The following is a 26887-nucleotide window of genomic DNA, read 5'->3' as shown; positions in this document are numbered from 1 at the left end:
CCATAACTGGTATCCTGGTATCCAAAGAAGTGAGGTGTTCTGCCCTTTTTGTATGTCCTAGGCTTCCTTTGTTCTCCTGCCTTTTTTTTAATATTTATTTTTGAGTTGTAGCTGGACACAATACCTTTATTTATTTATTTATTTTTTGAGGTGCTGAGGATCAAACCCAGAACCCTGCACATACTAGCCACAACTCCAACCCTGTTCTCCTGCCTTTCCCCCTTATCTTTCTCCTTCCTACCTGTATGACTAGGCCCAGCACTAGGCCTAGGAATGTTTGGTGGGATGGCCCAAAGGTGGGAAACAGGTGGGCTGAAGGGGGAAGGGCAGGATGGAGTAGCCAAGGACACATTAACAACCTTATAGCTCCCTGTAAGGAGGGCAATTCCTGGGACAGGTTACCTTGGCAACAGGATGGAGCAGGGTAGGTTATTGATAAGAGTGGAGGAAGGGCTCTGAAGGAATTGACATTTCAATCCCTCAGGGGACAGTGTCCAACTTCCCAGACTCACTCAAAATGAGCCTCCTTGGTCCTACCTGACTCGATTTACCTATCTATACTGACTGCCTGTCTAATTCTGGCTTCACTTGACCTAGTCTTCATGCTTCCAGAATCCATTTCATTTTTCCAGAAACTGAATCTTTCAATCTTCCATAAACCAATTAGAGAATGCATTCTCTTTTTTCTTGCAGTGATGGGGTTGAACTCAGATCCTCACCCATGCAAGTGCTCTTCCAATATGCTTGTTTCCCTGGCTCAAGATATTAGTTACCCACAAATCCTCACAGTAGTCAATGCAGAGCAAATGGCCAAATCCAATTTTGTTTACAAGAAAGAGGACACTGATAGTGAGAAAATGATACTGAGCCAATTCATCAAAGAAGGGCTGAAACAGGAACTAAGATCTTTAAGCTACAGTCAAGACCTCAGGACTTCTAAGCTGGGTTTGGCTCTACACTTGGAGCTGACTCAAGGAAGGTCTTAGAGTTCAGACTTAAAAATCACAACGTGGAGAGGCAGTGGAGGAGAACACAGTGGTAGTCAGTGTCCAGCTCCATTGGTGATCAGTAGATATCAGCTGAGGAGTCATCTCCATTGTCACCATGCCAACTGCTCTGCTCTTCAACAAACTGTGCACAGTGCTGAAGCTCCAGGCATTTTGCCAGATGCTGGTAATGTGCAGGTGAAGGACATCATTGCCCATTAGTCAAGTCAGGGGGAGCAGGTGTGGAGACAAACTATGACATCAGAAATGACACCTGACCTATGAAGGACACACTCCAAGAGAGTGAGTAGCAAATATGGCCACCTGGAATCCATCCCCTTTAATTAGTATTTCTATTCTTTATGGAGAGACAATTAATTAGGAGAAATATTATATAGGCTTAAGCAGACACAAATATAAATATTAGTTTTGTGTAAAATGGAGACATTTCATATCAATAAGTGAAATAATATTGGGATTTGGAATTTTCATATAGAGATGAAATTGTGAACATCTCTACACCATACCCAAAAGTAATATAAGCCATAAATAAGGACCTAAAAATAAAAATTTAAATTTCACTAAAGAAAACACAGAATATCTATGACATAGCAATCAGACAGAATTTCTTTCTTTCTTTCTTTCTTTTTTTTTTGTACTGGGGAGTGAATCCAGGAACACTTAACCACTGAGCCACATCCCCAGTCTTTTTTTGTATTTTATTTAGAGACAAGGTCTCACTAAGTTGATTAGGGCCTTGCTAAATCGCTGAGGCTATGTTTGAACTCTCTATCCTCCTGCCTCAGCCTCCTGAGCTTCTAGGATTACAGGCGTGCACTATCATGCCCACCCAGACAAAATATCTTAAACAAATTTTGGAAATCAGATGTTATAAACTGGTGCCAGTAACAGGGCACTCTTGTGGTACTAAGAGAGCCGGAGTCGACACTGCGGCCTGGGTGTAAATGCTGGCGCGATATGGCATAAACCCGCAGGAAGCGATTTGTGCAAAGACTACAGTGATGCTGGCCCGCATAGCCGGCTCTGGAATTCTTAGGTTCAGTTCCCCTTTAGCTCCATTTATTTCGGTTTGTTATTTGGCTACGTTTTCCCGTCAAGTCTAATCTTTTCGGTTTTATGTGCGATCTAAATTTCTATCACATTGTTTTCGCCTACTGAGCTCCTGGAGTTTGCTATCACTGCGTTTTAGCGTCTCTGGCTTGTCTCCGCCCTCCGCCTGGAAGACCTTAAATACTCGGGATGGAGATGGTGGGGAGGCTCTGCCTCATCTCTCCATCAGCGCAGAGGCTTCTGCCCTGCTGGTCAGAGGCTTGGGATTCCGCGGAGGTGGCGCCAGAGCCACGGCCTCCCCCTGTGCTGAGCTTAGAAGCCGGTGGGCCTTGGTCTCTTTCTTGCTACCCTGTCCTAGGAGAGTTCTCTGTTGACAACTGCGACTTCACTGGGAAGGCTCTCCAGTCCTGTTGGCAGGGGCGCCGGGTCCACCTTCAAAACGGATTCCGCGGAGTCCAGAGCTTCTGGGAACCAACCCAGGCCGGGAAGCTGTGGTGCAAGAAACTGGAGGCTCAGGCAGATGGGGAGGAGCCCGCGGAAGAACCCGACGCATCAAGCTGTAGCAGATTTCACTTCGAAGGACGCAGCCCCGCACCCCCCTACCTCGGTGACCAGCCGCGGGACACTGAGACCTCTGCGGACCAGCGTCTCTCCGAGTGCCCCTGACTTGTCTTCTCCAACTGGTGGAACCCGCACCTGGTTTCCTCAGGCTTCCTGGCATGGATTCCCCTGTGTTCTCAACGCCCTGGGGGTGCTGCCCATCCTTCTCTGGCAGCGGGGCAGCCTTAGATCAGAGGAGGAGCCTCTCGGATCTTACTCTGTGAAAAGATTCTCGGTTACCAAGCGGCTTCACGTAGGAAATTAAAACGCACTGAGATGTCTTTAGTTGTTCTTTGTTAATTTTTTAAAATTCTCTTTCTCCTGACGATTCTCTGTAGCGTTTCAGGTCGCCTATTACTTGCATTTGTATTCGTCTTATTACACATTCACTTCCATAACTTTAGACTCATCCATTTCAACTTTGAGAAATGACCTGTACGATTTTAGAATCACTCTCAGAATTTTGTAGATTTAAAGAATGAATTGGTTTCTCGATTTTATTTCTTAATCTTTAATACTCACTGTTTTCTTACTTAGCGCGATTTGAAATATAAATACACCTTGACTTTTTCTCATTTAATTTTATATCCCTTTCATTTTTACATGTCTTTAAAATATTTATTAATTTATTTATTGAGACATCCTCTCGCTCTGTTGCTTGGGAGTCGGGGCTCACCAAGTTGCTGAAGCTGGCCTCTTGTGATCCTCCTGTCCCAGCTTCTGAGTCGCTGGGATTACAGTAGGCATGCGCCACCATTCCCGGCTCTAAAGCGTTTTTAAAAACTGATTTGGTTTACGTATTTATGTATTTTGTATATTTTTTTCAGTCCCAGTTCGTTTTATTTCTATTCTTACGCCTTCCGTTGTTTTTTTAAGGATGGCATTTCATTGCATTTCACACGGAGGAATTTTGATCCTGTCAAAAGTCCCGCGCGGGGGTGGGGGGGTGGGGTGTGGGGGGGGTGTATCAGTCTTACTATTTCTGGTGGTAGGAGCAGGCGATTGCACACATGGGACAAGTGCATAGATCACCAGTTTGAAAAGATTCCTTACTGATTTGCATGTCTAGCAGTCTTTCCACTTAGGTTTGCTGTGGAAGGCACGGTTTTCGCATTGAAGGTGAGTGTTACCATTACTTAAGTGTACTAGGACTCAGTATGACCATATCTGAGATTTCTTCGCCCAGGCAAGTGCGGGTAAGCCCACGAGGTCCGACTTAGCCTTGTCTTAGAATTTTCCACCTCATACAGGTGGGGTGTAGCCTTGAATGTGAACGAATTAAGGGGAACACGTTCCTGTTTATTCCTTGCCTGTGATTTCTTAGTCGTGCTTTGAAATTTTCTTTTTCTGAGCAAGTTCTGGTGAAAGAATTTTTTTTTTTTTGTAAGAGTAACAAGTCAAATCCAGCTAGCTATGCTTGAGATTTTAAGCACCTCCCAAGGTTGTGTTTTCAGGTCAGAACTTAGTGGAAGGAAACCAGTACTAGCCAAGCAGTGCCTCAGACTTCTTAGTCGCACCCAATTGGTGGATGACTGTAGGCATTGCCAGCTTCCTTTTATCCCTGCTGAGGATTTCTTGGTCGCATGAAGCCTCAGTTTGCAAGAGTCACAATTGCACAAGTGTACACAAATTCTGAAATCCAGCAGCCCCAGTTAGCAGCAACACCGGCTTAGTATGCTACATGGATAATGACATAGCCCAGTCTGAAACCCAAAATATATACCAAAGATCTCAGGTTAAGATCTTTGAACAGAGAAAGTCTGGAAGGGAAAGGTGTGAATGGTGACTTAGGATGTTGAGGAGCAGGGCAGGGGCACTCACTCAGTTTTGCTGTGGTCTTTCACTTTCCCAGTTTAGTGTTCTAGTGCCAGATTGCTAAATTGAAAGGACTTCAGAATTTGTGTACACGGATGCAACTGCAAGAAGCTAAAGTCTCAAACTGAGTCACAGAGCAGTTGCATGGCTTTCTAGATGTGTGACCCTCACCAAGTTCTCAAACTGTTGCAGCTTTTATTTCAACCTTCTCTGAAATGGAGGCCACGTCAGCTCTCATTTTTACAAGGAGGTTTCTTGAATACTCTTTGGTGGTAAAAGTGACTGATGAGCAGCAGATCCATGCTGGAAGTGACTTGTTCCAATTTCACCAATATCGTAATAACTGAAGTAAAATGGACCCTTCTTTTGCAGGTGCTGTCTGTGGGGTTTTCTTCCTTCTTTCTTTCTTTCTTTCTTTCTTTCTTTCTTTCTTTCTTTCTTTCTTTCTTTTCCTTTTCATATCATTTCCATGTTAGAAGTGTAATACAGCTTCATCTGAGTCAAACCTACTGCTGTAAAGGAATCAATGGATTTTCATATAGATCACTGTTGACTTAATAAAGCCTGATTGGTCACAGTACTTAGATCTTTGTATTTATTTAATTTTATGCTATTTGATGGTACTTAAAATTGATGTCTTATACTGTGATGTAATGGGTGCAGGACCATCTCTCGCTCTGCTCTACTAGGCATGGGGCTGGTGGTGGCTTGTGCCTTCTTAGAGGGGGTGGCCAGGGGCCATAGACATCCTGTTATTTACACACATTTGGCCTATCTAGCAGACAGGCGGCTACGCAGAGAAGTTAGCCTGGGAATAATTCTGCTGGATCTCCCTGACACTCCTTCCCTTGCCTCATGTGAGCCTCAAGTTGCTCTGAGGCCTCCAGCATCTCTTTTCTCCAAACACACCTCCAACCACTGGCTTCTGGAGACCCATAGTCTCTGGCTCCCTTGGGTGCAAACAAATTCCCACAACAAAATGTCCTTTCTATTCTCAGTTCCCAGTCTGGGAATCCTGCTCTATCAATCCAGCTCACCTGTGGAAACAGGGCTGAGGCGGACAGTTGTGGCAGTCTGGCCCCACTTTTTTTTTTTTTTTTGGTACCAGAGATTTACTCAGGGGCACTCGACCACTGAGCCACATCCCCAGCCCTATTTTGTATTTTATTTAGAGACGGAGTCTCACTGAGTTGCTTAGTGCCTGGCTACTTTGCTAAGGTTGGCTTTGAATTCTTGATCCTCTTGCCACAGCCTCCTGAGCTGAGCTGAGCATGTGCCACCACTGTGCCAGGCTTTGTCTTGTCAGCTTTTTCACTGCTGTAATAAAAAGATCGGAGAAGAACAATTATAGAAGAAAACGTTTATTTGGGGGCTCTCGGTTTCAGAGATGTCAGTCCACAGGTGACCAACTCCATTGTTCTGTTGCTCTGTGCCCAAGGTAGGGCAGAACACCATGTGTGGAAGAGAAAAGCAGCTCAGGTCATTGAACCAGAAAGGAGTGAGAGCAGGGGTGGGGTGGAGGGAGGGAGAGCACAAAGTAGCTCCACTTAATAAGGACAAAATATATACCAAAGGCAGCTCCCAGGGACCTACCTCCTCCATCCACACCCTACCTGCCTATAGTTACCCCTCAGTTAATACCTATCAGAGGACAATGCATTAATTAGGTTAAGATCTGCACAACCTAGTAATTTCATCTCCAAACTTTCTTGCATTGTTTCACATGTGAACTTTGCGGGGTTGGGGGGACAACTAATACCTAAACCATAACAAGCCTGAAAGCAGAGCAACCTGCCATCAGGTCATAAGAGTGCAGTTTCCCCCACCTCCTCCTGGTAGTGGGGATTGAAATCAGGGGCGCTATGACACTGAGCTACTAAGGGTTCCCAGCCTTTTATTTTTTGAGACAGGGTCTTGCTTGGAATCCCTACATCCATTAATTGGCTAAGGTGCCAGAACCTCTCAATAGGGTCAATAGGGAATGGAATAGAGAGCACCCACTGCATTCTGAGAAGCAAGAACACTAACATAAAATAGATGATCAGCACAATATCAAAGATATCAGAAGCGGAAATTACAGAGATGATGATCCTTCCTTTGGAACTGCTTCAAAATGTCGGGGCATTTAGATAGATCCCAGTCTCCAGCACATCCTCTTCTCCATTCTCAGTCACACTTCTCTGTGTTGCCTCTGTTGATGTGGATTTCATTATTGAAGAACCAAACACATCCCTGTTGTGAATTGCGAAGTATTACTTTTCTCCATGTGTTGCATTCCATTGAGGATAACTATGCATTTTCAGTATTCCAGGGAATATTTTAGTGAGTTTGTCCAAAGAAGACCTAGGCTAGGAAGTGATGACACAGATGTATGTTGGGGACACTGAAATGCCATTATTTAAAGACTTTAATTTACTTTTTTGCACTTTATTTCTCAGAAGGTACAGATAGGAAAGACTAACAGTAAGCAAAGGAAAGGAATTATTTCCTCAAAATTATTTTTCGCTTTCCTCCTCAACTATTTCTGGTAGTGACATCAATAAGACCTCTCACTGGAAGGTGAAGGATTCATGTAATATTCTTTGTTTTCACCAAGAGAATGGCAGGCCCCCTTAGACACTTTCTTTTTGTTTGGTACAGGGGATTGAACTCAGGGGCACTTAGCCACATCCTCAGTGTCCCCCCACACCTTTTTGTATTTAGAGACAGGGTCTCATTGAATTGATTAGTGCCTGGTTAAGTTGCTAAGACTGGCTTTGAACCCTTGATCCTCCTGCCTCAGCCTCTTGAGCCACTGGGATTACAGGCATGCACCACAGCACCCAGCTCCCATAGGATCTCTTGTAAGGAAGAATTTGGAGTACAGTTCAATGATTGTTCATTAGCAATACAATAATCCAAAAACGTTTTTACCTAATGTTTGGAGTATATATTTGACTGTGAAGCTCATTTGGTAGCCAAATGTGATGGAGATAAGTTGAGGCTATTGGTTTTAAAATCCCAGCTTACATGTACATGCATAGGAATGATTGGTTACTGGACACTGTTCGGTTTTATTCAGCAGAAGTATACATATACAAGCATAGAGCCTTCACGATTTGCATCCCATGGGGCTGCAGTGGATCGACCACTTAAAGCTGGGCAAATATCCACTATTGCTTTATCACTCTCGACACAGGGTCATTGAAGAAGCTTTGCTAGAGTTCTGTGGGGGACCTTGTTAAGCTGGATGTCTGATGCACAGTGCCATCTTGGACTGTGATATCCCCATGGCATGTAACTGAGACCTTTTCTGTCTAAACCTATATTTTCTAAGATTAAAAAGTCACGGGTATTGGCGACACCTACAAGTCCCAATAGCCGGTGTTCCCTGAGTTCTACGTGAGTAAAAAAATCACAGGCAGTTGCACGGCGGGGTTGGATACAGAGATAATGGAACCGGCACGACTGAGAAATGGCTTTGGTGGCCACATCGCGTTTCCTTGGGAGGTACAAACCCTGAAACGTAGTCAAAGCGGAACTCTCCGTTGCAAAACCAAACTTGTTGGGAAAAAGAAACTGCGAATAGTGCTAAAGTGGCAATTGTTGAACCGGCCTTTCAGAAAAATGGCATTCGCCAGTACCCACGTTTGTACCCTACGTAACCATCACCCACAAAGCTGAAATGGAGTTTGCTCTTACGAATCCGGAACTTGCTTCCACTTAAATGGCAGGAGCTGCTGCTAAACCCGACTACTTATGACTAAACACCGGAGGCTGGAATAAACGCTAAGAAATGGCCAATCCCGACTTGCTTGGACGAATCGATCGCCCTCAGGTGTTAAGCCCTAACTGGTCAAGGACAACCGGGGACTCCAAGGACCAGGAAACCCAAGGCGGGACTCCAGGACGCCATTCGGTTTCTAGCTTCGCCTACAATCAGGACACTTTTGGTACTTGGGCGGACAAGGAATGGAAATCACAGGCGCCTCTAAATCGAAGCTTGCTAAGCCAAAAAACGCAGGATGCAGGGAGGCCAGGGATCCTGAGGCAGAGGCACGGCCGCCACCAAAACAAAACTCGGTTCTTTGGCGGCAAAGGAGGGGAGGGGGCCGGGAAGACTGCGCTAGGAAAGAAAAAGCGCAGGTGCCACTATATCCAAAGGGCTCAGGGGCAGAGGCGCCGCGACCCTGCCAGCCGGGCTGCCGCTAAGGAACTCTGTTTCAGGCGACTGCAGAAACTGCACGTTAGAACCCATTAGAGCAGTGTATTTGGCGGTGCCACCGAGAAAACGCATACACAGAACAACTAGCTGAGCCGAGACCAAGAGAAAGTGGACGGGAGACAATGGTGCGCTGGGATTCCGCAAAGGACCTCAACTATCCTTGGTGCTGTTGGGGTGCAGCGGAGCGACGGAGGGGAGAAACCACACAAGAGACTCACTTCATGCAATCGCAAGGGGGAAGTTTATTGAGGATCCTGTTCCAGCGCGCTGGGACTCTGTGCTCACTCAAGAAGGGAGAGCAGCCCAGAGCCCAGAGCGGAGGTCAGGTGGAGCTTAAGTACACTTTTTGGAGAGGGTGGGGGGCTTTGCATGCATCAGAACAAATCATCATGAGGCGCGGGAAAATTGAACAACAACCCTGAGTCAGGATTAGTGCATACATTGGCGGGAACAATTTAGGCAGAGATGATTGGTCATTTCTAAGTGGGGTACACATTTAAACTGATTGGTTCTGGGGCCTAGATGCGTACGTGCCATGCTACCTAGAGCCCTTAGCTATTAATCAACCAGGGAATCAATGGAGACATTTACTAGGCAGTTCCCTCATTGTTCTAACAACTTTACAGGGATTACAAGTTCCGGGGGTAGCAGAGGAATTGTAACAATAGACTTGTATGATTGTAACAATTGTCTTTTACTTTTTAACCCAATCCCTGCACTTTGGAAACTTTAGGATGCCTGGTCTTTTACACTTTAACTCAGGCTCTGCGGCTTAGAATCAGCTTGGAAATTTTACCTTTACAGTGCCAGAGACAAACTTCCACTTTGGCGCCTACCACCGTGTTGTTACCTAGAATGTGGCGACGCAAAGAAAGGAGCCTTGGTGCAAATAAGTGCTGTGACAAGAAAACTGTCGGGGGGCCCCTGCTGGTCAAAGAGCAAATGGGAACAGCTACCAGGAAAGGCTGCACCAACCGGCCTAGGACAGAGAAAGGGACCGCCCAGAGTACAGATAAATGTTCTCTCCGCGCAACTAAGAGCAATGCTAAGGAGAAAAGCAGGCTCCTTTCCTTTTGGGTGAGGCGCTAGTGAACTGCGATTCCAGTTGCTGTCGTCACTTGTCCCTGCAAAAGCCAAACCCAGTTTAAGTGGATTTGCCGAGGCCAAAGGCATCGCCCGCCTCTGGCTGCATCCGCAGTGCAGCAGGTAAATCTATGCTAGCTTTGAGAAGGTAACGGCAATATCAGTGAGTCAATGTGGCTAGTGAGATTTCCATTCCCAGTGGATGTCCCCAAACCCGCGCTTCCGACATAACAAAACCTTCCTTTTTCTTGGCGAAGTCCGGGTCCCCAGGAACTGACCCAGAGGGCTGAGTAGCGCCCAAGGCGGGCACCAATCAGGATGGTCTAAGGGAAAGTAAGGCCTCCGGATACCAACAGCTCTGCTAGCAAGAAGCAGTGCTGGGCCCTCCTTGCATGCCATCCCTCTGCCTTGGTCTGGGGCCCCTCTCCTTTTCTAGACACCTCAGCGCTTTTAAGGCGAGTCAGAGAAATGCATCCCTTTGCGACAGGAAACTCTGCGCCCAAACCTTCAAACTAGAGCTCCCTAATTACTTAACTTATGTTCTCTCAAATTAACGTTTTAAATGAGTCATTGAAGGCTTCTCTGTCTTGAGATGCTGCAATGGTGGCAAAGTTTCAAGCACTTGAATCCTCCCTTTCCACTCACTTTTAAAGTAAGACCGATGCCTCTGAATTACTTTTTTCTACAAAGTATGGAGGTGCCACTGCACAGAAGGAAATTGCTCTGTCTCACGACTTTTTATGCTTCCCCCAAAGATCTGCACTACTGGAAGGGATGCCCCACGCAGACTGCAGACTCCACCATGTGTATCTCCATCAGCCCTTAAGATCTCCCACACTCCTCTGGCTGGTCCTATTAAATCAATTCCATCCTTTCCCCAGATAAACTTTGGCTATTTGCAGGAGGGGACAGGTGACCCAGAGAGGTAATGAGACCCCTTTTGGACGCTTATCTCACCTACTTTCAAGCTGACTACTTACAGTCTTGCCCCGACTATCCTACCATTTCCTCCCTTAGCCAAAACCCTCTCTGGTACATGAAGCATCTCCAATTGTCTCCTTTGCTGTGGGTCTGGAGAATGAAGGAAGAAGTGCCTTGTCCCCAAAGGAAAAGTTACAGCCACCTTATCAGAACCAAGAGGCCAGGGCAGAGAGCTGTTTAAAGCAAAACTGGGGGCCCATCAGTCCTATCTCCCACTCACCCATCCCTTCCCTACTTCATTCACACTTTGCAGTACCAGGTACTTGAGGCATGCTGGACAAGTGCAGTACCACTGAGCTAAATCCCCAACCCTTCCCCTCCACCCTAGCCTTGCATCTTAGCAGAAATGTTGAAATTAGCACCCCTAGTGGTAAGGGTGACCAACTCCAGTTTAGGAACCTAAAGAGGAGTTTGGAAGGCGTTACTCCCCTGAAAGAGTGTGCATCAGAGCCTTCAAATTCAGTCTAATTCCATTGTGGTGGTGTGTGCCTGTGAGAATGGCCAGAGACTGGTCATGGGAAGGGCATATTCCCCACGAGGAGACCCTAAGTCTTTTGCAGTCTGAAATTGGCTACATTCTGGGCAGGCTGGCAATGTCAGGTGTATAGGTGCCAGGCCATGGTTTCAATCCCCCAGGGCCAATTGTGGGACACAGAAAAACATGTGATGTGGAGCCTTTCACAGTGTCTGTCCTCATTTGTAATTGGAAAGAAGAAACAAAGTGTAAACAGAGAGAGATATGTCTGTAAAATGTTATTAAGGAAAGCTTCACCCAACCAAAATACGCAGCACAATAACAAGACTTGTTAGGATACTATTGACTGAAAGAAGGTGACACATAACAGACATTCTCTAACATTTGAAGCAAAAATGCAGAAAGGAAGTTTGGAACCACAGAAATGTGCAAAGGTGAAACTTGTGGGAAGTGTGGACATAGCTCAGAATCTATGAAGTAATGTCTTAGAGAAATAGAAATAATACAAGAAATAATACATGTCCATGCTTTCCAGGAAAACAAAGAAAAACTTTTCCTCTGCCTTGGTAGATTCAATGGCTGTGGTTGGGACTGTTAAATAACTTGGAAACAGCTGAACAGGACCAAAGGCATAATATATTTGTGAATTTTAAGTTTTGTGTGTATAGAGGAGTCACGGAAAGAACTAATTACTCCAAAGGAGTGGTGAAATTGGAGAACTTACAATCACCTTAATAGGGAATATTAAGTTTGTAGAGAATGTCTGAGTGTGGTGGCAAATTCCCTTATCAGAGGGAGATGTAATTGTTCCTGGGGTGAGTACTAATGATGATCAAGTTATTTGGGAAAGCCCTACTTTTAGGTATAAAGAGAGATTTCAGAAACTCAAATGCCTTTAGTTCAAAATAATCCTTATGCCAAAGTGGCATATATTGAGGGTGGCATATCCTGATCTTCTTTCATAATCCCCTTCATTAGGAAAACTCCTAATTGTAACAAATGTTTTAATTTGGTTCCTGTCACTATAACAGAATCTCAGAAACCAGGCAATTTATTAAGAAAATAAACACATTTTCTATGGGTTCTGAAGTCAGGGAGGTCAAAGAACATGGTGCAGGCAACTGACAAGGGCCTTTATGCTACCTTGTCCTATGATGGAAAGGCACAGGAACATGGGTGTGAGGGCCCAAAACTGAAAGCCCTTTTGTAAAGGGCACTGAAGACACTCATGGAGGCAGAGCCCTGCTGGCCTAATCACGTTTTTAAGGCCCCACCTTCTGATACTGTTGCATGGGGGATTCAGATTCCTATGAAAAAGCTTTCTGGGATACATTCAAACCATAGCAAGGATCTCCACCTGCTTCTTTCAAATGTCAATTTGAGGCTCAATATTGAGGTAACAGTGATCACCCCTGGGCCTGGTAGTTCAGGTGAAAACAAAGACCATGGCAACCAATGAGCAGCAAGTAAAAGAGAACATTCCCCACGGTAACACTAAGATAGAAAGTGCACAATCCTTCCTGTTGCCTCTTGTCTCAACAGAGAACTCCACTGTGTCACCTTATTCACCAGCCAAAAAAGAGAGCATTTTCTATTGATCTCCTGCATTGAAAATTCACCCTTCCCCCTGGCCATTTAGTGTCAGTTTTGCATCCTTGTTGCAGCTCAAAGGAGTTTGCTTTGAGATGCTCTCTAGAAGAGATGGATGAATTTTAAGTACCCTGATTCTCTGTAGTCTCTGCAGGGTGAAGAGGAGCTCCCTGAATAGCACTCCCAAAACACTTATGGAAGACTTTTTCCTGATCCTTCCTCATAGTGTCTGATTCCTGGTGCTACTTTTATTTTGGGTACAGTTGTTTCTAATAATCTAGGTCTGTATTCAGTTACTGATTCCAGGAGCTCACCCAGCTCTGGGTTAAAACTGTGTGTCTCTCCTCTGAAAGGAAAGCAGCATTGCGTGGGGACAGCCTGAACCTGGGCCTAGTTGAGTTCAGATTACACAAGGCATCCTGAGTCTGTGAATGTTATGGCATTAATGTGAACCACTAAGAACCTAGTGAGAATTTCTTCTTTTACCAAACTGCGGAGTGAGTCTTAGTGAACTTACCTGAGAAATATGTATTGAGGACAGTGAATGAAAACATCATTCCCCCCAGAATGTGTACATAGAGGGTGATATTAAACAAAACCCTTTTAAACTGAGGGTTCTCTGAAATCACTATCCATATTGGGCTGTGCCGGATGCTAGACAGAAAAGGGGCAGTCCCAAGATAAGGTCCACAACTACCAGCAGCAAGGCTAGAGTGTGGCTGGAAATTTGTATACCAGGCCTAAGAGCTAAAAGTATTTATCATGAAAATGTGAGGAAGGAAAGCATAAATCATTTTACATTTAGTTTATATTGGCTATAGATAAGAGAGGCTTTACAGTACAAAATGGGGGAAATTTGGGGACTAGAGGGGAAAGTTCACTTGTTGCTTCTGGATTGGTCTATGTTCATAATCCAGAAAGTCCACACATAAGCTAGATGTGGTGGCTCGGGTAGGCTACCAGATGGGGTTATGAGTGAAAATTTCAACATATATTCAGGAATGTGAGACATATCTATTAGTCTGACTCTAAGCAGTAAACTCATTGAAAATCTCTCTCTCTCTCCCTCCCCCCGCTCTCCATGCTCTAGCCCTTGTCTTGAATTTTAGAATATCTCATTTTTTTTTTAACCTGTGATAAGTAACATGGCATGAAGGGTTCAGTCCCTGGATAGAGTTAGAGTTAGGATTATGGTGAAGGAGGTAGGGAAGTTCAAAAGGAGAATAGGAAAAAGGATGCCAATAAAAAAGAATGAGAGAGGGAGGGAGGGAACATTCATCCTAGATCTCTGAGTTACTGTTAACATTTCTGGGTATCATTATTCAAGACAGGGAATCCACAAGGAGGGTAGGCTTAGTGTTGAGTTATATGAGTACATCTAGTGCAAGTGTTCAGTACAGAAAAAGGAATCTACTTTTGGAGTATCAGAGCTTGAGTTGGGGGAATAGATTCATGTGAGGAATAGATTTATTCCCCGGTTTGGTATTTCAGGACAAGGGACTGGATGGGTCCTTCAAAAGTGAGTGTATGGCATGAGAAGGATGCATATACAGGTCCCCATTGTTAAAAGCTGAATTTGTTACCGGATCCAAGTCCATGTACTCACCCCTGGTAAGTAAATACTTGGGAATCAAGAGTTCAGAAACAATCAGGTCTACTCAAGAGTTGGCACCCTGAGAAGTTGGGGTGCAGACATCTTTCCCAAATAGGCCACCTCAGGGAATTCAGGCGCATGAATAGTGTTGTAAAGGGAGGGAAATGACATGTAGCAAGCAATGGACATGAAAAAGGTATGATGGGGATGATCTTCGTCCAGGGAATCTGTCTGCTTTACAGTTTTTCCTCCTCAGAACGTTCCAACCAATCTGAACTCCTAGGAATAGTTTCTGCATTTCTTTAGCCAGAATGATTACTTTTCTGCAAGTTAGATCTCAACGCAATTTACATGATTTGTATTAACTGATGCACAGAAGTGAAGATTTAGGAGGTGCATTCCACATTCTGATGTAATCCGAAGGTCACCAAATGATCCAAGTTCTGTCAATCAAAGAAAGGCCTACTTAGCAGTGTGGTAAGTTAGGTGTGTAATGCCAGATTCATGGGACCCCAATGAAGCCAGATTTAAAGTTAGGTAGTTAGTGTAGTTAGGTAAATTGGGTCTAATACCGAGTGAAATCTAAAATGGAGGCCATGCTGAGAATGACTCCGGGAAAACAGGACAACTCATGGAATGTTAATAAGATCCTGAAGAGGCCCTAGGCCAAAGTCCACCTGGAAGAAGTATTAATGAATAGCCCCCAGCAGATTTGGAGATAGCCCATCACAAAGAAGTGATAATGAAGTCCTTGCTGCTCAGACTACTTCTTTGGCCCACCTGTGTCCCACCCCTCGGGCTTTCCAACCTACATTCCATCACTGAAAGAACTATAAAAAGGGGAAACAACCACACTTCCACGGATTCCACCTTCTGGGTCCCCTTCTTCCTCCGGGAGAAGTCTTCTGTTCTTTAATAAATTTCTAATCTCTACTCTGACCTTGCCTCGGCATGCTTCTTTGGTGTTATTCTTCAACATCTGGGAGCAAGAACTCGTCACCGGTCAACAGTGGTAACACCAATAGACCTCCAGGAGCAGAATCTGATGCAATCACACAAGAGTCTTTAATGTAAGCTCGAGCCTGGACTCACAACCATTTCTGATGCAGCGGTCCCAGGGAGTGAGTTTTGGTCTTTTGTTCAGTGAGATTTTATAGGTTTTGGGGGATACTTTATGTTTCACAACATCACACAGCAAATCATTTCACACTGTGGGAAAGTCAAACAACAACTCTTAACACTGATTAGGACATTCACTGGCAGGAACAGGTTGGGTAGGGGTGATTGGTTACTACAAGAGGGGGATCCTTTGAACTGATGGTTTAAGCCATGAGGGGTGCATGAGCTAAACTACATGGTTTCCCAACATGTTATCAACCACCATAAACTACTGGGGTGTCATCTGGCATAACAGGTGTTTTCCCTGTCTCATGCTGATTGGTGGTTGCTAGGGGGCTGCTATGGGTCCTCTCCTAGCCTGAGTCAGGGACATCTGGCTCTGCAAATCTCTCCTGTTATTTGCAGACAAACACCTCAGCAGGGTGAGTATGTGCCTAGGAGTGCTCTCTGGGTTTTTCCAAGGACAAGGGTCATGCCCCCTTCTTGGACAGGCTTTGAGGTAGAAGATGTTTTAAAAAATGGAATCACATCAGTTTCTCAAGATGCAACCTTTCTTTAGAATTTAGAATGCTTGGCAAAGGGAAGGGAAAGAACCTTACCAAGGAACAACTCACGTGACATTTACGAAATTGAAGAAAAATTGTACTTGTTTTACTTTCTCTATAACTAAGTAGGCCTTTCCTTGGACAGAATTTTACAGTTTGAAAGAGAATGATATGCATGAAATCCATTTAAAAATATCAAACCAAAATAAGTTTTAGAATATATTCTAGTTTGTTTTAATGATTTATCCTCACTTAGTAGGGCAATCTACACTTTGACAACATAAGGAGGACAGCAGTGGTGTAGTATTGTTACCTCTGTTTACCAGTGATGAGTCCTTGCTTCCCTGAATGCTGAAGTATTGTAAGGGTCCAGCATAGCATCGGAGGAAGAGACCACACAAGAGACTGGCTCCATGCAATTGGCAAAAGGGGATTTATTAATTCAGCATGCTGAGGTTCCAGGCTCACTCAGGAAGATAGAGCAGCCCAGAGCCCAGAGCAGAGGTCAAGCAGAGCTTAAGTATACTTTTTGGGGAGGGCTGGGGGCTTTGCATACATCAGAACAAATCATCATGAGGTGAGGGAAAATTGAACAACAACTCTGAGACATGATTAGCACATTCATTGGCGGGAACAGGTCGGGTGGGGGGGGGATTGGTCACCCCTAAGCGGGGTACACATTCAAACTGATTGATTTGAGCCCTGTGACAAACTGCACAGGGCCCTAGGCTAAATGGCCAGTAGGGCATTGTCTTAACTATCTCAGGAATTTCAAGTTCTGGGTGTAGCAGAGGAACTTAACAATACCTAGCTTTTACATTTTAATTCAGGCTTTGCAGCTTAGAAACTTTACCCTTTCAGTATAACACCTGAGGAGCATACAGAGGCAAGTGTACAGTAGAAAGTGGAAGGCTTTATTAAAGGACAGCAGAAAAGACTTCTCCCCAGAGGAAGAAGGGGACCCAAAAGGTGGAATCCATGGAAAGGTGAGGTCTTCCCTGTTTTAATACCTAAGGTCTTCTTTTAGTCTTCCCACATTCCTGTCCTTTGTTTCCCTTTATCTTACAGTGATAGAATGCAGGTGGGAAGGTGGGAGACAGGTGGGCTGGAGGAGTAATCTGGGCAGGAAGGGCCTGGGGTGGTTTGATTAGCACCTCCCTGCTGGCTGGGAGCTCTTTCATTAACAATTCCTTAGGATGGGTTCTGGGCCTTGGGGACATTAACATTTCAATTTCCCCAAGTGCTGCTCTGATTTCCTGGACTCCATCTTGATAATGGACTCCATTTTCTTTTTCCTACTCAATATTAGACCTGATTTACCTAACTACACTAACTGCCTATCTTTAAATCCGGCTTCAATATTTAAAGGGAAATATAAGGAAGCAACCCAAATTTAGAATACATCTATACTTCAAACCCAAATGTTAACTTTTTGGTCAGTGTACATTTTTCTGTCTGTCTGGTGCATTCTCTCTTTCTCTCTCTCTCTCTCACATTCACACACACCTACAAGCTGAAACGATCACAATCCAAACATTTAAATAGGAAAATAGCTGGCAATAAGGCATTAGAAATAAAATATTATGAATACAAATCAGAACATATGAAATTGGTGAACAAAATCTCACGATATGGTTACAACTTATTAAGTGATAGAAAGGTGGTGAAACAATGGTATGTATGTATCTCATAGTTCCACTTGTTTTATATGCATGAATATTTTGAAAATATACAGCTCCTTAATAGCTTCTCAGAACGTGAGAAGCACTAATTCCCAGAAGCACTAGTTCACCCTCCAGCCCCACCAAGACAGATATGCAGGCACATTGAGGACCAGGCCACAAGCCTGCCTGCCCCAGTCACCTACCTTTGGACTCTGGGATCCTCACCATACCAGGCCTCCCACCCCCTCTAGACCCTCAGCTGGAGATACAATGTTCCAGTAATACTTCTGTGGCCTGACCAATAAAAGAGTCCATCAAATGTGAACTCCTGCCACATGTGTTCCTCCTTATGCTGAAAGAGGCTCAAGATGAAGGCCTGCACTGGAGAGTCCTAGGGACTCAGAGTAAGGGCTTAAATCAAGAGCCAAAAGCTCCGAGTTTAAAGCAAAAAGAGTACAAACTTAACTGCCGTCAGTATGAAATCCTTGCCTCATTGGCTTCATGGCAGAACTGTGCCGAAACTGCGGGGAGGAGAGCCCATTTCAGAGGCTTTAGAATTCACCTTGCTTCAGCCTGGAATGAATAGGCAACTCATTCACCGACAGAGCCTAGTTAAGGCCTCACATTACTTTTGAAGCCACACGCACATAAATATAATTTCTTTCAAAAGCCACAAAGGGGGGTAGGGGTAAAAATGAAGGGGGAAAAAACAAAAACTCCAAGTTCAAAGAAAATGTTTCCTATAGTATAAAATTTTAACAGTGTTTTTGAACCAACGCAGCCATAAGATATGATCTTTCTCTTACAGAGGAAAGGACTGATGAAGGTAAAAATGCCGCTAGGGCCACGTAGAGACTGATGCGACCTTGCCAGTAGAGCGTGGGCGCCATCAAATCCTTCCTCCTAGGGCCACTGTCCCCCTACGTCATGGATGGTGCGTGCAGGCACTTGTGAGCGGGAGTAGGCAGAGGGCGGGAGAAGTGGTCTGCGCCTGAGCCTTCGCCTCTCCGAGGTTAGCTTTCCAGAAGGACCCCGAGATAGTTTAATTCATCTCATGAAAAGAATCCAGAAAACCAACTTCAATTCATTGCGTTAAATATTGATTTGAGATTTTTTTTGGCCACAATCCCAAGAGAATGTTCCGAAATGTCTGAGGTTTGGTTTTACAGATGCATGTGATTAAGTTTCTTTGTGGACTCGAAAGGGATATCGCTATGGATGAGTAGGTTGGAGAGCGCCAGTGAGGGTCCTCCAGAAGATCGAACCGGGAAAACTCCTTTCTGGACCGCCGGGAGCCCCGGCAAGCAGCCATTTGAGGGGAGAGGTAAGTGAGTGTAGGCTGGGAGCAAAAGGAACTCTTGGAGGACAGGTGGCCCTCTGAGCGGCCGCGCAGGGTAGGACTTCTGCAGAGGACTGGGGAGAAGGCACACAAGGAGTCTGTGAACTGGGCAGCTCTGTCCAGTGTCCTGGATTATGTACCTGCCAGGGGTGGTGACCAGCAGGATCAAGGGTTGCACATACTAACCAACGCTGAGCCTCGGAGACATGCAGCAGATGGCAGCCCTGTGAACCTGGCCAGGGAAAACACTGGAACTTGGTGCCTGCACCTCCTGAGTGCCATTTCTGGCATCTACCAGTTCTGCAGCCTCTACCACTTTAGACTGAAGAATGACACATGGTCGGGACAGATAGCTGATTCTGACCTTTGCAAACTACCTACAGAAGGTCTCTTCTCCCTCTGGTGGTTCCGGAAACTAGTCCAGAACTTAGCTCATGTGCCTAGTATTTAAAATGCAAGTGCAATATAAAGTCAGCCTCAAATTCTGAGAAGCAGTGGAAGTGGGATTAGGGTGGAAGTAGGGTCTGGTTCAGATTGAGACCTTTCACTTGGAAAACTTCCTTTCTGCATTTAGCTGTGTAGCAGCTCTTTGGTCTTCAGCTTCAGGGTCCACACTCCTGTTCCTGCCCCACCCATCAAGCAACACCACTCTTAGGCCCTACCCACAGAGTAGACTCAGGAGCCCAACTCTACTCTTGTTTCCAGAAAAGATTGGCAAAAATCCTGGCATGTCTCCTTGCATCCATGTTAATGAAGTAAACACATACAGAAGAGAACAAAGGATATTTATGTGAGCATTTTGGATGGAAGGGCACTTAAAAAAAGGAAAAACCACAAACTTCCAAGGTGAAATATGAGAGGATTTTTTTTTTACTTTGTCTTCATGTAGAAATAATGACCTGTATAAAACAAATATTTTGAAAATATCCTGAAAGTAAAGCAACCATGTTTTATGAAACAATTTATATTCACTTTCCAAAGATTATAAAATAGAAAAAAAGGGTGTGATGTATTAGTTGAATGTGGTGTTGGTCTCATTTCCTTTTGTGGTCATGGGTGTGAATATGTGTTTGGATGTTGAGAACACACCAAGAGTTAAAGCTTAATGATATTTATTACTAATATAGATCTATCTTGACAGAATATTGAAGACACAGATTTTCTGAGCTTTGGGAATACATCCCAGAACCACTCTGTAAAATCTCTGTCTAGGAGAGAAAGTGTGAGAAATCAGAATACCCTGAATTGAAATTACTGCCAGAATTGCCCTCTTCAGAACCAAGCTGCCCACAGAAATGTATTAGAATATGGTGTCATTCCAAGTATGTGGGGAAGCTGTGCATAGAATACCCATGCACTCTTGTTGGAATGTAAATGTAGCAGCTATCCCAAAGAACTATCTGGCAATGCTCAGTAACCCTTGGGTTATGTGTTTTTCCATGTTATAGTTGTGTTCTTAGGTATCTGTCCTAGACAAATTCTCTCTGAGTTCTGTAATTGACTATTGTATTTGATGATGGCCACCAAGTGGTAATCTGACTGTCCATGGGTGGATGTACAGTGGAGTGAGGCAAACTGTCACACACAGTCCCATCAGAAAGTAATATGCTGAGATGATACGTCTTGAGCTCTGTAATGTTTTGAACAATCAATAAAAAAAAAATAAATAAATAAATAAATAAATAAATAAATATCTTACTCCTTACAAAAAAAAAAAAAAAAAAAAAGAAAGTAATATGCTGGATCTGGAAGAGGCAGATGAAATGTGTATAAATGATCTTAGAAACATACAAATGAATAAAAAGTAATAAAGAATATATGTGAATCTTTTTAGTTAAATAGAATATACCCACACAAAAATTAAAATTTTATAAGATGGATAAAATACTATAATACACATTTTAAAATAAAAGAGTTTCTTAATGGAAGAATTCCAACAAGTAGAAGAGAATATAATTGGGTATGGGTAACAATACAAAGCACATAATTACAAAAACAGAATAGGAATTTGGGGAGGGGGACTCTTATGAAAATGTTGCAGTCACTCAGTTTGTTTGTCCTTGGGCCTGAAAATCACATAGAGTGAGTCCCCTTCTTGATTAAGGTAATCTACTGGTAACAAAATTAGAAAAAACTTGAAGCACTATCTGGGACACTCAGTACACAATCAAATTATGCATTCATTAATTTTCCTACCTGGCTTGTACGCTTGAGCACCTACCTTTTCAGCTCCAGCATGAACTACGATTGTGATTTTACCATCATCTGACCTTAATTGTAGTCTAACCTGGGTCTCATCTCAACCAGGCAATGTTCTCTGAGGTGACAAGAGAATGACAATGATTGGTGTACTTGTCAGGACATGCCTGACTCACACAGACTTTCTATACTCAATGGAAATGGAACTTCCTATACTCAGGAACTGGATCCCTCCCTCCAAACACCTTCCCTCTCCCATGTGTCCATGGAAACACAAGCTGATCAGACCATGCCTTCCAGGAAGATATAAATTTCACATTGATCCTATCAGGTTTCAGGGAATTTTCAAAACAAATAAACATCAATTCTTCAGATGAGAATTTGAGTTTTGTTTTCTGGCATCCTGTACCATGCAACGCAGTTTACATGTGCACTGTCTGTATCTGAGTGAATCATTTGCCTTTTTCCCAGACCAGTGACATCGCTTAGCCTGATCAGAAATCTGAAGCTTTGGAACTCCACCCATCAAACTGGGAAGAGTTCCCTTAGTATCAGGCATGTCCAGAGCCCCCTATTCCGTGGAGGCTGAGCCAAGCACACACCTGGGCCCTAGCACTGGATGAGTTCACTGGATGAAGTCAACAGTATTGCCAATTCCCTCAATTCTCTTTTTGGCTTTTAGTTTTTCAGCATTTATGAAATTAAATTTTAAATGTTGTCAACTGACACACAATAAACCTATAAATAAACATATTTATTAACTACAATGTGATATTTCTATAATATAGTTTTTGAGCCTGTGCCTGTCTCATCCTTAGGAGCTTATCTTGAGAAGTTTTGTTCCACGACCCAGGTGTGGAGAGTCCATTCTCTCCACTGAATTCTACAACCTGCCACTATTGGTGCCTGAACCACAGCTTACAATCATCTGCCTCTTCTGATGTCCACAGTTTGTTTCCTGCCTTCCTTCCTTCCTTCATCCCTCTCTCCCTCCTTTCTTTCACTTTTCATTTTTACTTTCTCCTCTTTCCCTCTTAATTTTTGTTATGACTCTCTTTTCTCTTTATTCCCTTATTTCTCATGATTATCCTTTTCATTGTCTCTTCCCCCCAACACAGCTCATATAAAAGCCTGGTTCTGATAGAGTCATCATGAACATTAGGTTACTTTGCACTTAACCAGCCACCATGGGATATGAGAGTTGGCTGTGTCCTGCATTGTCTCTTGACTTTAACTTGATTTTCTCTCACAAACATAAGCCCTTCAAAAGCAGGAAGCAGCTCTTCAAGTCTCTCTATATGCTACATCCATCACAGAACTTCACTCATGGCAGATTACCACTCATGCTCCTTAAATATTTGGATTAAACTGACTTGGTTCCATTGAAGACAAACATGTGGTTAAGAAAAGCTCTGCTTTCATGCACTCTTTTTTTTTTTAACAGTTGAAAAGCAGAATATATTTTTGCTCCCAGTTAGACAATTACATTAAAATATGGGCAAAGGATTCCCCCCATATCTAAGCCAATTGCTTGTTCTGCAGCTTTTCTTTAAATGACACTCATGGATTCTTCAGTTGTTAAAAGTTCAACATATAACCAAAGCAAGTTAACTATGTACCCACCAACTACTCCAGAATTGTAGAACTTCAATGCCCTCCCCTATCCCCACCCACAAAAAACAAAAGGAAAGAACAAAAAGATTTCCCCAATACCCCACAGAGGCTGCTTAAACTCCTGGCAAGACATGCAAATCATATTTGCTAAAAAAAAAAAAAAAAAAAAAAAATACACCCCTGCAAACTTCAAGGCATTTATCCAGCATTCTCGCAGGGCTTAAAGTAAAACCAAAAGATCAAGGGAGGAGTAGGGGAAATGTTGACTCATTCTGGGTTCCCCATGATTAGTGTATCACTTTAGTCACAGAACAAGATACAGAGATCTTTTAAGTGGATTTGCCTTTCCAGTGGGTCATTTGTTGCCCAAGTTGATGACAGCAGGAACTTTAGAACCATGCTTGTAAGTCTGTATTCATTAATCACTTGCATTCACACTTAAACAAAAACTTACAAATGAAAAGAAAAAAAAAGAGAGAAAACAAAACAACAACAAACTATTCAGTACCGGAGATTAAATAACCGTGTGTAGTCTCTTGAAATAAATTTGATTCCTTAAGAAGTCTAATTACTAGACTGTGGAACCAACCCAGATGCCCTTCAATAGATGAATGGATAAAAAAAATGTGGCATTTATACACCATTGAATATTACGCAGCACTAAAAAATGACAAAATCATGGAATTTGCAGGGAAATGGGTGGCACTAGAGCAGATTATGCTTAGTGAAGCTAGCCAATCCCTAAAAAACAAATACCAAATGTCTTCTTTGATATAATGAGAGCAACTATGAACAGAGCAGGGAGGAAGAGCAGGAAGAAAAGATTAACATTAAACAGACATGAGATGGGAGGGAAAGGGAGAGAAAAGGGAAATTGCATGGAAATGAAGGGAGACCCTCATTGCTATACAAAATTACATATAAGAGGTTGTGAGGGGAATGGGAAAATAAACAAGGAGAGAAATGAATTACAGTAGATGGGGTAGAGAGAGAAGATGTGAGGGAAGGGGAGGGGGGATAGTAGGGGATAGGAAAGGTAGCAGAATACAACAATTACTAATTGGGCATTATGTAAAATTGTGGATGTGTAACCGACGTGATTCTGCAATCTGCATTTGGGGTAAAATTGGGAGTTCATAACCCACTTCAATCTAAATGAAATATGTTATGTCAAGAGCTTTGTAATGTTGTGAACAACCAATAAAAAATGTTGTGAACAACCAATAAAAAAAAGAAAAAAAAGAAGTCTAATTACTTTCAGTTGCCTTTTTAAAAAAATATATTTATATTTGTATATATTATCCTGTGATTCTACTTATGGTTCCTCTGCTATGTTGAAGATCTAGGAGCATAAAAGCCTTGTGTCCCCCATGAAGAGTGGCTCTAATGCTGCAGAAAGGTTACAAACAGGCAGTCTGGTCCTTCATTGATCTGGACTATTCATGGCTTCATTGTAAGTGATTATCCTTTTGGGATCTTGCTTCTGCAAATTCCAAATAGATTTCATTTCTTTAGTGTGATATACAATAGCAGCCCTCAGGTCAAAAGAACCCCAGCTATCATTCCTTTCTAGGCCTCTCTGGTATCTCTGTTCTTTGGTGGAGCCTAACAAAGTGTTCCTAGGAGAGGCCAGAGGATTTAGATTTTCTATCTCGTAGTCCTTTGAGAGAAACACTAAAGCACCTTGACTACTGGTGTCTGCTTTCTGCAGGTCACCTATATGACTGGGTTCCAAGGATAAGGCTCCACTCTCATAACAGTCCCAGGTTTTAGAATGCTACCCAGAACTTGAGAACTAGTCCGTTTTTCCAGCTCATAAGCCTTGGGAAACACAGGATGCTCCGTTCCTGAGGGGATTATTTCAGCACCCTGTGAAACCAAAGTGGCAGGATATTCTCCTTGAAATGTCACCTCCATCACTTTATGATCTGATGACTTCCCAATAACAGTCTCAGGGCCAGCATTGGGCTCATTTATAAATGATAAATCCCACTGATTCTGGAAGATATCCCCCAGGTTTTGCTGATCTGTCTGAGAGGGCAGATCCACTTGTGCTGTGCTCAACAGCACAGTTTGCATATTTGAAGGATAGATAAAAAGGCTAGACTTAATTTGTTCAACAGCTGCTGAAGTTAAACTCATGTCTTGGAGTACTGAATCAGTTCCAGAAGAGACGGGTGTTAGAGTATTAGAAGCAGTAGTTAGCAGTGGCTGGCCCCCTGAAGGATACACACTTCCATCAGTCCCTGCTAAAACAGGCCCATTGGAAAAGTTGGCTGAAGTAACAGATTTCAGTGCTGACATAGGGACCTGGGATAACCAACTTGAAGACTGGGTCTGAGTTTCCCCAGTAGATGACGAAGAAGATGAAGATGAAGATGGAATTCTGTATAGTTTTGTTGAGGTTTTCCTTAACTTTGCTTGCATAACTTATTTTAGGAACTATTTTAGCACTGCTATTGTCCACTGGAAAAACTGGGGGTGGTTTAAATAGGGTCCATGAGTCCTCTTTGGAGGCAACAGCTGAGGCATGCTTTCCTTTGGGCCGATCATCAAACTTTTTGCTGCTCACACCAGGTTTAATATCTGAACTTTTACGAAGCATATCACCCATGGCAGGTTTTCCTCAATTTGTTCCTCCAGACCCAGTCTCATATTTCCAAATGGGCTTTGAACCATCTACTCTATTTCCCTTTTGTTCACTATAGTCAGGCTTTAAAGTTTCAAGTCCCTGTTTTAAAGTTGGGACGCTAGTCTCTTGTTGCATTATTTTGTCCTGCACTAAATTAAGGTTTTCACAACCCTTGGCACTATTGCGCCTAGCTTTATTTTTTTTAGGAGTAGTATATCCATTGTCAGATCCACTACCATCATTATCTGCTCCTTTGCCCATATAACCATTAGTAATGTAGCCTGAAATATTTGTTACGACACCATTTGGAATTGCTACAGTATCAGTCTTATCTACAAACTGGTTTTCTCCAGATTTATTTTCGTAAGACTTCCCATTCTTTTTGTCCATACTGTTTTTCTGAATGAAATTCTTGGTTTTAATTCCTGCTTTCCCAAAGGTGCTGGCCTTTACAGTCTGCTTCAGGCTAGTGTCTACAACTTGCTGGTTGCCATTGAGGACCCTGGAAATAGGGTTGGTAGCTTCATCAGAACCCAGGCTCTTTAAAGATATTTCTCTTTCTACAGCATTACCATTTATTTCACCATAGCCTGTTTTCTTCTTCGGCGTTTCCTGGTGCTGCTGGAGGGTGTGTTTCTGCTCATGTTTCAGTGGCTTTGCCTGGGCCTTGGGGCTGCCCTCAGCTCCATGCTGCAGGTATTGGTGAGGCTGCTGGTGATGATGGTGGGTGGTGATGGTTGTGGCTGTGGTTGTAGAAATAATAATGGTGGTGGTGGTGCAGCTGCTGCTGCTGCTGCTGCTACTATTGAGGATGATGGTGCAGATGGTGGTCATGCACTCCTATAATCATAATTTAACAACTAATTTTCTGCTTTGAGCTGTCTACTTATCACTGATGGATGAACTGAATCCATGATACTACCTATGAAAGGTTTTGTTTTAAGTTCACAGATGGAAACATGAAGACTACAGATGTTAGATCATCTGCTGAGTGTCACATCTATAAATTTATAGGAATGGAACTTAAACTTGTGAAATTCAGGACCCTTGGCATTGGTCCCTCTCTATCAGAGGTATTCACCACAATTTTTAAAAGTTCTCTAATGTAGTTATTCATTAAAAACAGAAAAATAAAAACAAAATAAAATTTGGAATCAACAATTTGTAATTCAACAATTACACCTGAACCCACCACATCTGAACACTCCATTCCACTCTCTCTGTGTGCCTCTCTCTCCTTGGAGACCAGGACACTCACAAGCAGGGAGTAGGAATGTATTGCACAAATGGCCAAGTTCTCAGACTCAAGCAGAATTGCCCTGAGAATCAAGGGACAGAAACCTATAAAAGTTATGGAACCAGCGTTTTCCTCTCCT

The 26887-nt window shown here is 43.3% G+C and overlaps 1 protein-coding gene and 1 pseudogene across 1 annotated transcript in view; both read right to left on the bottom strand.

The window, feature by feature from the left end:
* LOC120890003 (uncharacterized) overlaps positions 1–2022 on the bottom strand; it is a 78727-nt gene extending 76705 nt beyond the window's left edge. The window contains exon 1 of the mRNA XM_078044914.1: positions 1915–2022. Within this exon, the coding sequence (XP_077901040.1) occupies positions 1915–2022 (108 nt within the window). The remainder of the gene's footprint in view (positions 1–1914) is intronic.
* A 22148-nt stretch (positions 2023–24170) lies between these two features.
* On the bottom strand, positions 24171–26361 carry LOC101955062 (FMR1-interacting protein NUFIP2 pseudogene; annotated as a pseudogene).
* Positions 26362–26887: the final 526 nt, after the last annotated feature.

The sequence above is a fragment of the Ictidomys tridecemlineatus genome, chromosome 4 (assembly GCF_052094955.1).
Source record: "Ictidomys tridecemlineatus isolate mIctTri1 chromosome 4, mIctTri1.hap1, whole genome shotgun sequence".
NCBI lineage: Eukaryota > Metazoa > Chordata > Mammalia > Rodentia > Sciuridae > Ictidomys > Ictidomys tridecemlineatus.
Note: the sequence above shows the minus strand (reverse complement) of the source record. Positions and strands in the feature narration are given on the sequence as shown.